General features: G+C 56.7%; 1 protein-coding gene across 1 annotated transcript in view; it reads right to left on the bottom strand.

Moving 5' to 3' along the window:
* The window catches only part of kmt2ca (lysine (K)-specific methyltransferase 2Ca), a 99,654-nt gene that overhangs the window by 18,049 nt on the left and 69,301 nt on the right, over positions 1-12,304 (bottom strand). The window contains exons 35-58 of the mRNA XM_054736189.2: positions 11,882-11,974; positions 11,492-11,803; positions 11,188-11,261; positions 10,287-10,490; positions 9,146-9,683; positions 8,138-9,069; positions 7,748-8,061; positions 7,517-7,668; positions 7,076-7,435; positions 6,724-7,004; positions 6,566-6,653; positions 6,205-6,498; positions 5,591-5,702; positions 5,455-5,521; positions 5,328-5,391; positions 5,026-5,258; positions 3,438-3,818; positions 3,219-3,326; positions 2,322-3,068; positions 1,992-2,237; positions 1,744-1,917; positions 482-643; positions 272-407; positions 67-190 (exon numbers count right to left, since the gene is read on the bottom strand). Of these exons, the coding sequence (XP_054592164.2) occupies positions 67-190; positions 272-407; positions 482-643; positions 1,744-1,917; positions 1,992-2,237; positions 2,322-3,068; positions 3,219-3,326; positions 3,438-3,818; positions 5,026-5,258; positions 5,328-5,391; positions 5,455-5,521; positions 5,591-5,702; positions 6,205-6,498; positions 6,566-6,653; positions 6,724-7,004; positions 7,076-7,435; positions 7,517-7,668; positions 7,748-8,061; positions 8,138-9,069; positions 9,146-9,683; positions 10,287-10,490; positions 11,188-11,261; positions 11,492-11,803; positions 11,882-11,974 (6,196 nt within the window). The remainder of the gene's footprint in view (positions 1-66; positions 191-271; positions 408-481; positions 644-1,743; positions 1,918-1,991; positions 2,238-2,321; positions 3,069-3,218; positions 3,327-3,437; positions 3,819-5,025; positions 5,259-5,327; positions 5,392-5,454; positions 5,522-5,590; positions 5,703-6,204; positions 6,499-6,565; positions 6,654-6,723; positions 7,005-7,075; positions 7,436-7,516; positions 7,669-7,747; positions 8,062-8,137; positions 9,070-9,145; positions 9,684-10,286; positions 10,491-11,187; positions 11,262-11,491; positions 11,804-11,881; positions 11,975-12,304) is intronic.

Below are 12,304 nucleotides of genomic sequence, written 5' to 3'. Positions count from 1 at the left end.
GAAGAAAAAATGTACAGGTGAGCTGAAACAGGTGAAAGCGCTGCTGTGTGAGTGGGTGGAGCTTACCTGAGCTCCTCCAGGTTGTTGTGGGGAGGGGTTGGCAAAGAGGCGGGGACATCAACTGCCTTAGAGATGTGCCTAAGATGCTGAAGCTCCTCCTCCTTATGTTTGGGTGCCGACACACCTTTGACTGAGGTACAAACAGGTGTCACTTCCACAGGTAAACGCTCTACGAGCCTTTCAGACACAGCAGAGGGATTAGGACCCTCACCTTCCTGCTCACAGATGTCCTTCCTGGTCATCTCCTCTGTTGTGGCAAAGCCATTCACCAGCTTCTGTCTGGCCACAGGTGGAGGTGTGGGGGGAAGGGAAGCCGGCGGCGTTGGGGGGTTGATGAGGTTATTCTGCTGGAGGAGGGGACACACAGGAGGTGAAGGACTCAGGCGATGGGTTAGAGTTACCTGTGGACCTGCAGCAGTACCTTGAAGATGAGCTGGGAGTAGTAGTCCGACGTTCCGTCCAGAGACGCGTTCCCGAAGGAGCCACTCAGTCTGGAATCTCTGCCCAGAGACGAGCTGCCGTACGGGGGGAAGAGGCTCAAATCCACGGCCAACACCGGCTCCATGAGGGGCAGGATGGACAGCTGGGGGAGATCCACACATAAACCCATACAGTAGCACATGAGGGCTGCTCTGCTGTAGCTGCTGCCCGTGACACCAAGCTATGGCTAGCAGCACTCCATCGTGTACGATGGCCCAGTCCCAGAAACGCTCAGCAACAGCCTCACCGCTTTAGCCTCTGACCCACCAAAAGGTTCAGGATGGGAGGTGAGGGAGAACCTCGGCACTAAAGCAAAGTCCCATTAATCCTCACATCCTGGTGAAAGTCATCTCCACATGTCCCCGTGAGGAGCGGTGAGCTGCACCTGTGGCTGCACTCTGGGCTATCTGGTGGGTTATTAAGAGGTGACAGGTCTTTGGTCTGACCTGACCGGGACTTGAACCGCCATCTCCGTCCCACTAAGAAAGCAGCTGGATTAGCAGCTATACCGGCTCGAGTCGGCAGATGAGAGACGTGTGGACTTTACAGTAACGATGTGTGTTTCTGTCAGTAAAACATCAACTAGCCGGGGGTGGGCCGGCTGTGAACCACTCAGCGGGAGCCGGAGATCACGTTCTGATGACGCCCACAGGACCACATCATCTGCAAAAAGCAGCGACCCGACCCTCAGAGGGAGCAATGTGGTGCTAACCAGCGGGCCCTCCCTTCCACCGGTTTGGCTAACGGGCGCTCTCTCTGTAGCAGATGAGCTACAAGCTAATGTTAACCACCCGCGTGGATCCAGGACCGCTCAGTCCTAGCATCTACAGAGACCTGGTTACAGGATGTGATGACTGGCTACAGAGAGATGCTGTTAACCCACACGCCCAGCTCACAGGTAAACAACATGGCGGCGGAGCACGTCTACATAAACACCCAGTGGTGCTCCACTGCTGTGGTGAGGGAACAGCGACGCTCTACAGACATGGAACTCTTGGTCGTTTTATCTCCTGCTGGTCTACGTTCATCCAGCTGGTCTAACCCTAACCCTAACCCTAACCAGGCTCCGCCTCCTCACTGAAAGACACACCAGTGAGATGAGGAGGTCTTTGAAGAACTCCGCCCACCAACCCATGATGTCACCAGTGACTGTGCTCAAGCCCCATCAGAGGGTAACAGGTAGAAAAGGTGATGTGTCTTCACCTGTCTCAGGTGAGCTATGAATGGGTCAGAGGAGAGGAGGATTTTCTCCTCCTCCATCTCCTCCTCCTCCTTCTCCCGCTTCCTCCTCTTGCATTTGGGTGGAGCTCTGTCAGGATGGGCCAGCCTCTTGCAGCGCTGAGTCTTCTTCCTGTCTGGACCAGGACCGGTCATCACCTGGATGACACAGGTCACCACATCATCAGTTCTCATGCTGCTCAGTACCTGATACAACTCGACTGCCTACCCACCATGTTGCCATGGGAACCCGGTTCCTCCTCCTCGGACCGCAAGCTGTCGCTGGACAGCTGGCGGTGAGCGATGGGGTGGGCTTGTCTGGCAGCTGTGAGTGCAGTCAGAGGGGAAGTCTTGTCCTTCAGCAGGTGTCTGAGCAGCTCCTTACCCACATCTCCACTCTGAAGGGGAGAGGAGGCGGCCCCATCCACCTCCATCTTCACCATGCCTCCTCCACAGGACCCCGCCTCCACCTGTTCCACCTGCAGGAAGGAAGAGGATAAACCCTGAAGCAGGTCAGATCCGTCCGCTGAGCTTCAGCAGATGGACCTGATGAAAACACAAACCTTGACCTCCAGCTGAGCTGCAGACCGGGGCCCTCTCTGGCCCTCCAGGTCCAGGACGGGGCCTCTCACAGACAGCTGCCTCTCCAGCTCAGACACTGGAGCCAGACCAGAGAAAGACAAGTCCAGCTGGTGGGTCGGCAAGGAGCCGGAGGTCTCGGACACTGCTGGAGTGGGTGGGGCTGTGATGTCAGAGTGTGGCGACAGCGGCGTTGTGGCCCCTCCTCCTGCATCGTCTCCATCCCTTCTCCTGCTCTTCTTTGGTTTGCCATCAAGGACGATGTCAGAGTAGAGCTGGAGATGCGAGGAAGAGCCTCCAGAGGAGGCACAAGGAAATGAGGAGGACAGAGGTGAGGAAGAGTTGGACTCGTGTCCCAACCGTTGACCCGGACCTCCTGGACACGCTGGCTTCGGCTTGGTCTGGAGGGCAGAGCCTGGCTCCACCACGGCCCCAGGAAGCAGTCCAGGAGCAGGATACAGGGGCGCACCTGTGGAGCCGTGATGGAGGCTTGCTGAAGAGGGGAAGGGTGCTCCCATCAGGGTCTGGACCTGGGTTGGAGGTCTGGAGGCTGAGGAGGACTGCAGGAAGTCCATCCTAACGAGTGCTCCAGAACCGGGTCCTGGTGTTTGAGTGACTCGAGACACAGCCCCAGCTGAAGGTGGACCTGCTGCTCCAGACTCGGGGCCCAAAGACACCCCCAAGAGGTCCTGCTGCACCAGTCTCTGTTGTAGGGCGCGATGACGCTCCACCTGAAAACACAACAGGAAGTTCTTCAGCTGAAGCTCAGGGTCGATGTTTCAGTTCTAGTCAGAACCCGACTGACACCGTTAGAACACCCGACCCAGTCCCAGAGGTGGGAGCTGAACCTGTACTGCAGGAGGGTCTGGACCGGGCTTTACCTCCTGCATGAGCTGAACTCTCTGACGTTCCTGCTGCTCTCTCAGGCGCTCCCTCCTTTCCCGCTCCTGGAAGCCCTCGCTGAACGGGTTGTTGTCATCGAACTTGACCTGAGGAGGTGAGAGGAGAGCTGGATGATCGGACCTCCAGAACCAGAACCTCTAATAAAAGCTGAGGAGAAACCGGACTCTGGGTCAGCTCAGATCTACCTTCAACATTACCTGAGGTGTTAATGTGGCTCCATCTGCTGAAGGGCCCCGTGGATCCGTAGGGAAGGCTGCGAGGGCCGGAACCACAGATGGGGGGTTCTGGGGATCCTGAAGGTTATTAGGAAGGGCAGGGGGGGGCCTCTGCCCCATGGGACCAGGAGCTCCAACTCCTGAGGTCCAGCCAGCGTTTGGAGTAAAGGCTGCGGCAGGGCGGTCCGGTTGGTGCTGCAGGGGCACCATGGGGGCAGCCAAAGGGTTCTTAGGAGGCTGTGCAGGAGGGTTCGGGTGGGGCTGGGGGAGGGGCTTCTGTGGAGGCATCTGCTGGAGCCTCAGCTGCTGCTTGTTCCTGTAGTCATCAATCAGCTCAGAGTGGTCCTTCTGCTGCTTCCGGATCTGATCAAACACAAACCGGGTCAGCTTTTAAAGCTTCTCGTTACCTCTGTGCTCGACCATTTACCCTGGCTCATCCCTTTGGTTATGCGGACATACCGGGTTATGCTTTCAATCAGCAGAGCCCGATGAGCTGCTGCACAGCGATTCAACCACTGAATCAGGTGTGCTGGAGCAGAGAAACCACTAAAACGTGCTGAATAGCGGCCCTCCAGGCCCTGATTTAGCGATTCCTATTGACCCTTTGCACGTGACGTCACGCCACTCATGTGACCGCCCCCGTTGCCATGATGGACGGCATAAAGACCGTTTACACCCGTAGGAACTCCAGTGAAGCCAGTGGAAACGAGCCAGTTTGTAGCCTTCTATGGTTTATTGAGTTGATTTGACGGTAAAATGGTTTCAGCTGCGAGGGCGGCTGCACCGAGACACGAGGACGTAAACTCAACTCGTTTTTTCTTCTTAATAACTTCGATGGAGACTGAGGACGGAGATGAACTGCAGCGTCAAGCGGGCTAGCAGCCCTCAGATATGCAGCGAGCGTGTTTTTAGCGGGTAAGATTAACGTTACTCCACGAGGAAGACGGGGACAGGGATACATGTTTATACTGGTTACTGATGATCCTGATGGACGGGTGTTTCACCACGGAGGCTGCGCTCCGTCCACTGTAGCGTAAAGCCAGACAATTATTAACAATATTAAAGCTCCGATGGATGCTTACGTGTGTTAAAATGACGTTATTTATTTATTTATATGAGCGTCGGCGTTCAGAGAGCGTCTCATTCCGGTGTGAGAGCAGCAGCTGGACCCGGTAGCACCACCAGTGAAACGCTGTTTACAACATAAAGTTATAGATCCAGAGGGGTGAACTTAGGCAAAGTCAGCAACACGTTTACATCGGTGAACAGCTGCAGAGAGACCGTAAGCTAACGCTGGTAAGCTAGTTAGCATACCGCTAGATGCGCTGCTTCTGATAACTGAACTGGGCGTGGACCAGTGGAAGGAACGCTGGAGGAGTTCTGTTTTTGTTTTGATCGCAAAAACAAGTTCAGCCTCTACTTTTCCCTTTGTTCAGTCATCCTGTCGCTCACTGTTTACACGCTTTTGCCCTCCAGCATGGTGGACCCACGTGATTAGGTGACGTCGGTGCAGAGGGTCAACTGGACCGCGGTCTGGATGAAGACATGAGACCCAAGCGAAGGTGATTACCTGCTCTAGCTGCTTCTGAACCGCCCCCTGCTGCTCACTGATGGAGCGGAGCTGGGCAGCGTCTTCCTCTGCGAAGGCTCGGCCCGCCCTCTTGGCCGTCCTCTGCTTGGCCGACAGAGCCTTCTTGGCCTTCCTGTGGGCAGCCAGCTGGTCCTCCAGGAGGTGCTGTTGCATCTGCAGGAGCTGCTGTGTCTCTCCGAGCCACTCCTCGTACTGATGGCGCTGAGACTCATCTGGAAGAACGAGAGGATGACATGTCAGGCGGGAGCAGGTTTCCAGGACCGGCTGAGACGGATACTCACTGGAGAAGCTAGCTCCGAAGCTCGGAGGGTTGCGGCGCACCACATGAGGACTTATCTTCTTCTCCTGAAGAGAGGAGACATTCAGGCTCCAGAACACAACCAAGACCTACCTGTGTGTCATCAGTACCTGTCCAGCTGGTGGGGGGGGCGGAGGAGGAGCCTCTGGGCTTGGGTCACCAGGAACATGCTGGAACCTGAAACAGCAGGTGGTGAGGAACCGAGTCCAGGAGAACCATCATGAGAAGCTCAGGTGAGATCAGTACCTGCTGATGGTCATGGGGCCCAGGCCCAGGTTCCCCTGACTCATCACCTTGTTAATCCCCTTCAGAGCCACCATCTTGGCTTTCATGATCGGGTCTGGGATGGAGTCAAAGTCTATGAGACACACACACACACACACACACACACACAGGCACACACACACACACACGCACACACACAGGCACACACACACACACACACACACGCACGCACGCACACACACACAGGCACACACACACACACGCACACACACACAGGCACACACACACACACACACACACACACACAGGCACACGCACACACACACACACTTGTCAGCGAGTCTACAGGGCTCTACTGAAGGTAAGTGGACTTGTGTGGCTTCTTCTGCTGCGAGGACCTCCGTTAATCCTGCCTGGATTACGGGAGCATCCAGCTTAGACAGTCAGGACTGACAAGAGCTCCCGCAGAAGCAAAACGTGTTGAAGAAACCAAAGAAGTCCAGTTACCTTCAGTAGAACCTCTCTGGACCACCATGCCCTGGATGAGTGAGAACCTTCACCAGCACAGTTCTGGAGGAGCTCGACCTAAACTTCTATGTAAGCGGGGGTGCGTGGCTGTAGGGTTCTGGTCTTACCCACGCTGGAGAGGTCAGACTCCGAACCGGAACGCTGTCGGATCAGAGCTTGCATCTGTTTCTGCTGCTGCTGCTCCTGGCGCTCCTTGTCCAGCAGGTCCTGAATGAGGAGTGGTTGCTCCACCAGGAGCAGGGGCCTGGACTTGTTGTGGTTCTGGGTGGAGGTGCCTGGATGTGGAGACTCGGTCCTGGAGTTCTGGTGACTCGGCTGAGGGGGAGGAGTCGCGCTTGGAGGATTAGAGCTGGAAGTGGGTCCAAACAGTCTCTGGTGTTGCTGGAAGACAGACTGTTGCCCTGGAGAGAGAGGAGACGGGTTCTGCGGGGGACTGTCCTGTCTCCACTGGGGGGGGGGGTTCCTTACCTGCAGATGTGGGGGAGTGGGTCCTGGGAGCCTGGTCCTGTGTGGCCCGAACAGCACCTGCAGCAGAAGCAGAACCCTCCAGCTGCTCCTGGAGGAGTAGAGGTTACTCCTCATGCATAAACTCATGACCTCCATCTGAGAACAGAGGACGGTCTCACCTTCAGGACACCTGGAGCAGGAGCTTCACAGGGATGGCTGCCACCTTCTGGCTTCACAGCGTCACTCACTTCCTGTTTCACCTGGTCTCCCTGGTGGGAGTGGCTATCCATCTTCTTAGAGGCTCCGCCTCCGTCCTTGTCCTCTGGATCGCCCAGGTCCAGCTCTTCATTAAACATGTCCTTCTTGTCCTCCAGGTTGAGTTCTGGATCAGCGTAGGCGATCAAGTCGAACTTCCCTGACAACAGGAAGTCATCCAGGTGGAGGTCCAGGTCTTCTTTACCTGAGACAGAATCACCTCCTTCATCAAACGGACGCAGACTAAACAAAGAACAGATTCTGAACCCTTCCTACCATCGTCTGGGTCCAAATTGAGGTTCAGGTCCACCAGGTCCTTCACCTCCACGTCCTCTAGGTCCTTCACAGCAGAGTCCTCCCCCTCCAGATGCTCCTCCATCCCATCAGGACCCGGCTGCGCCACCTCGCTGCTGTGGGTCAGTACCGCCTGGGGACCCAGCGAGGACACGCCCGTCCCGGCCGGGCCCAGGTGAACGGAGGCGGGCTGGGTCGGATGCAGCAGCGGGACGTCTGGATCCGGCAGAGGGAAGGGCATCCTGAGGCGGCTCTCTGGACCGCGGTGTCGGAGCTCGATGTAGGGCGTGACGCTGTGCTGCCGGACAGACGGGGGACGCGGGAGGAAGGGCTGAGGGACACCTGGAGGAGACAGAAGGGGACAGATGCAAAACCCAAACTGAAAGCCAGCTTCAGCGCCAGCCGAGACGGGTCCGTCCGAACCTGACAGCATGTGTGCATTAGGGGGCATCACGGGCCGGATGCAGGAGAACGCCGAGGGAACCGGCCTCCTCATCTGGACCGGGTTTCCTTCCACTGAACCAACAACAGGACCAGGCGGCGGGCCCTGAGGAGGAGCAGGAGGAACACCAAACCTAGACAAGAGAGGAGCAGTGAGAGGAACCAGTGTGACGGACATGTCGGGTCTGGACTGCGTTCTGGTGTTTGTCTCACCTCACAGCCATCCCCCGGACACCCAGGTCCGGAGGACGGTTCTGTCTGGGGACGGCAGCCTCAGCGCGGGGGAAAGCTCTGTGCTGCTCCACTGGGAAACATCCAGGAAACCCGGGAGCAGGAGGTCGAACAGTCCCAGGGTACGGGGGAGGAGGACGCCCAAAGGAATCAGCTGAAGGAGCAGAGGAGTCCTCTGGGAGCCAGCTGTGCAGAGCAGCAGCAGGTCCAGATGTGGGCTCCTGCAGAACCTTCTCCTGGCGCTGGAAGTTCTTCTGGTGCTGCTGCCGGAGAATATGCTGCCGGAGCCACTGGCGCTGCAGAGGAGCATCAGTAACACCTCACACGTCCACCACCAAACCAAACACTCAGCAACACCTGTCCTACTCCTACCTGTCTCAGTCTCTCCTCCGAGTCCCCGGCCTGAGGCAACACGCTGATAGCTCCTTCTAAAGAGGACCCGCCCAGAGCTACTTGGTCACTGGTCTTCTCCAGCTGTGGAGCGCCTGGGGCCAGGTGACCCACGGAGTGAGCGGAGAAGCTGGCCTCCTCAGACATCCCGGGATGCTTCTGGCTGCTGCTGGTTCTGGGAAACAAGTCCTGCTGTTGTCTTGGAGAGGGCTGGCTGAAGGTCCCCACCTCGGCTGAAGGTCCAGAAGCCAGAGGAGAAGAAGATGACGTGGGCTGGGTCAACGACTCGTGGGCCTTTAGGATCCGGGGGGTGGAGGGCTGTTGGAGGTAGGGGTCAGGGGAGGGCCGGGCCACCCCCGGGGAGCAAGGGAATCGCTCGGTGGGGAGGGGCGTCCCGGGGTTGGAGGCGTAGGAGTCCGCTGGCTGGTGGGATGGAGACGGGCGCCGGCTGGAAGGCTGCTGGTTGTACTGGTCCGGCCTCAGTAAGGGTGGGGTGGTGTGGTAGGCCGAGTCCTGGTGGGAGCGTGGAGTCCCGGGGGTCTGAGGGTTACTGTAGGGGTCAGGGGAGGGCCGAGAGCTACGAGGAGACTGCGGCGGGAGAGGGTCAGGGGTCTGAGCATAGGGGCTGCGGTGGGGGGAGCCCAGGCTGGACAGCGGGCTGGAGGGAAAGGAGGGCTCCAGGGAGAACCCCAGATCAGGGGGTCTGGACAGCTCCCTCCTCCCTCCTCCTCCCACCTCCTGCTGCGGTGGCATGGGGGCTTTAAACACACCACCCTGAACCAGAGCAGACTCAGGAGTCCGCAGGGTGGTCCTCTGGTAGGTCTCAGCTAGTCTGAGTCCAGCAGGTTTGATGGAAAGGTCAGGGGCGGAGCCAGAGAGGGGGCCTGTGATCCCAACCCGGTTCTGCTGCAGGCCTGCAGGGAGAAGACAGGAGGAGGTGTTACCAGGAGGAGAACGCAGGAGAAAATAGTGAAGAAGAGGAGGAGCTACCTGGATGAGAGGTATCAAAGCTTTTAAAATCTGGAGACGGCACAGGTGAGCCCAGTGCATCGTGGGCCGGCGAGGAGCTGAGGGAGGGGAGGCGCTGCTGCGGTAAAGCTGAGGTACTTCCTGATTGGGAGGAGGAAGAACGAGGAGTCCCCACACCTTTACTGTAGGGATCCCATGGAGAAGAGGGGCGTGAGGAGGGTGGGGAAAACATCAGGGGAGACGATGGAGGCTGGTGCAGAGGAGACGAGGTGTGGGGGGACTGCGGGAGGGAGGAGAATCCGGAGGGGGGAGGGGCTAGAGGTCTGAGAAAAACTTCGCTGGCCAATTCTACACCCCCCTGCTGGAGGAGGAGGTGTCTGCTTGATGGCAGCTTTTGGGGCGAGAGGTTACCCACGGCAACCGGCTGGTGGGCGGTGACAGCCTCTGGAGAGACACGCCCAGAGAGGCGGAGTTGCTGCTGACGCTGCTCATGCTTCACCTGCTCCAACTTCTGAGTCGCCTCCATCTTTGCCAGCTGCTTACTCTTCTGACGCATTTGCTGGGGGAGGGGAGGGGGCAGTGACATCATCAGCTGAGGGTATTTTATGGTAAACGTCCTCTAACCCTAAACCTATCAGAGGAATTCAGTCACGTGCAAACCCTAACCCTAACCCTCCAGAAACGTCTTCCCCATTGGATCACATGATCTAACTGCGTGGTTACGTGGGCACTGGCCGACATCTAAGAGGATCTTATTGTAAGCTAACCGTTACGGTTAGCTTGTAGCGCCTGGAGCGGCGGAGCGCGGCTGGCGGGAGTGAAGCCAACCGAGCTGAAGCATCAACGCTTCAGCACAGCTGATGTGCTGCGTTACGACGATGTCAGATGGCGGTCTCATCGCGTCCGGAACGCGAGCGTCCTACCGGCTTACCTCGGCTGACTCGTTTACAAGCAGGATGTAATCAGATTACTACTGCACTATCTGGGTGCTTCAGCTCCATTAGAACCGGTTCGTCTGCAGCCAGACCAACAAGCAGAAAACACGCGTAAACGCACTGAACGATCATGTGATCCAACACTGATCATGTGATGACACGACGCTGTTGACAGGAAAAACAAAGGTAACTCGAGTTCGTGCCTGCAGAAGCCAAACACGGATCACCTGTCTTAGTTTCCACTCCTGCTCCTGTTCAGACTCTCTGGGTCTCAATGGGTCCTTGAAAGCCATCTCCATCTCCATGGAAACCTGCTCATAGGGAGCCAGCGGCTGTGGTGGCTGTGGCGGCGGCTGCAGGTGTTTCAGCGAGTCATTGGACATTTGCACCTTGTTAATGCGCTGGGCGGCGCGGTTGTCCCGAGCTTTTTGCTGCACACAGAAAACAGGAAGTGACTGTAATCAGACAGAAGTTCTCAGAACAGCCGGCTGTTGCTAACATCCCTACAGAATAGTTCCAGGTTTCCGTGTTCGTAACAAATCACCAGAGCACAGCGATGGAGTTCCTCAGGGTTCAGAGTTCGGTCTAGTACTTCCACTGAAACCATTATCCCAGAAACATTTCTGCTATGCTGTTTCCACATATGAACACATGAAGGGAGCTCAAAGGCCTGTTCCAGGATGACCTAGGTGGGTGTGGTTAAATCTGGCAGCCTTCCAGCAGCCTGGTTCGCTCTTGTCCCACTACTATGCTGTCCCTTCTTCCTTGTGATCGAAGCGCCGACAGACTGGCATGAAGACGGTCAGCTGTTGACTGGCTAAGAGGTGGAGTCGCTGGTAGCTGCGGAGCTGCAGCCATTTGCCGGTTCAGTCTGACAAAAAGCCATAAAACTGAGCAGAATGTCCAACATCAGCACCATTTTTGTCTGTTGTTTCCGTGCAGCATACAGGCCATCTCACGCTTTTGTTAAGGATCTAACAGGAACGTCCACTACTCCGAGCTTAGCCAGGCTAACCCACGCTATAACGAGCTGTGCTGCTGGAAAAACCCTGTTAGCATCCAGGAGTAGGGCAGGTATAGCACAGGTGGGAAACACCTGCTGGATTATACGAAAAGACTTAAACCCACCACATAAGGTAATCTGTCCTGAGAGCTGGCCTTCCTCCACAGTTTGGCAATCTGCTTCACCCGCGCGGACCAGTCTGAGAGAGAGAGAGAGAGAGAGAGCGAGACGGGGGAGAGAGAGAGACGGGGGAGAGAGAGAGCGATAGAGAGAGAGAGAAACACAAAATCAATCACATGAAAGAAAATCTGCATCAAGGTTCTGCTGAAGTGTTTCATTCAAACCAATCAGATTTTGAGATATTAGTGTGTGCGTGTGCGCGCGCGTGTGTGTGTGTGCGTGTGTGTGTGTGCATGTGTGTGTGTGTACCAGGGTACTGCTGCCTCAGCTGGGGGAAGTTGGTGTTGCAGTAAAGAACCGGAGCGACAGTAGCCAGCTCTCCCAGACTCTCCTCCTTCTCCCACTTCAACATGCTCCTCTGAGCTGTCGACAGTGCATCCTGCTCCACGTCTGCTGCTGCTGGCCGATTGGCTGTAGCTGATGTGGGGGAGGGACCTTGAGGAGGAGACACCCTGAATCCAGCTGGAGCCGAGGCTAGGATGGAAGTTGTAGGTGTGTTGTGATGGTGAGAAGCAGACATCAAACCGTTCATAAGAGGAAGGCGAGGGAATGTTGGGGTTGCTAGGAGACACAATCAGCTGATCCACTGACTACCCATGTAAGTAGAACGTGTGTGTGTGTGTTGGTGTGTGTGTGTACCAGTGGTGTGTGTCCTGTTTGGCTCTGGATCAATGTTGCCGTTTGGACTCAGAACAGAAGTGAAGACCTCCTCCACATCCTTCCCCTTTAATTCTGAAAACACACAGTTTTAGAAGCCGTTTCCTGCCGTGTGACGAGGGTCACTCCAGGTCCACCATGGAGGCATCAGCGGTGCAGAACGGCAGCGGGACGGTTCGCTCGAGTGTTTCACGGTGCCTCAGTCCACCCCAGAGGAGACGCAGCCATGGAGCAGCTCCTCTAGGGTTGTCCTCCATGAACTCGCACAACCACAACATCCCTCGAGACTTCTAAGGTCCCGGCTGGTTTAGGCCACATCCAATAACCAAGGAGGAGGAGGAGGAGGGAGTGAACAAGCATAGATCTACACCTACACAGATACGAAACCGCTGGAACAGTGCTGGG

Source organism: Nothobranchius furzeri, chromosome 7 (assembly GCF_043380555.1).
Source record: "Nothobranchius furzeri strain GRZ-AD chromosome 7, NfurGRZ-RIMD1, whole genome shotgun sequence".
Taxonomy (NCBI): Eukaryota; Metazoa; Chordata; class Actinopteri; order Cyprinodontiformes; family Nothobranchiidae; genus Nothobranchius; species Nothobranchius furzeri.
Note: the sequence above shows the minus strand (reverse complement) of the source record. Positions and strands in the feature narration are given on the sequence as shown.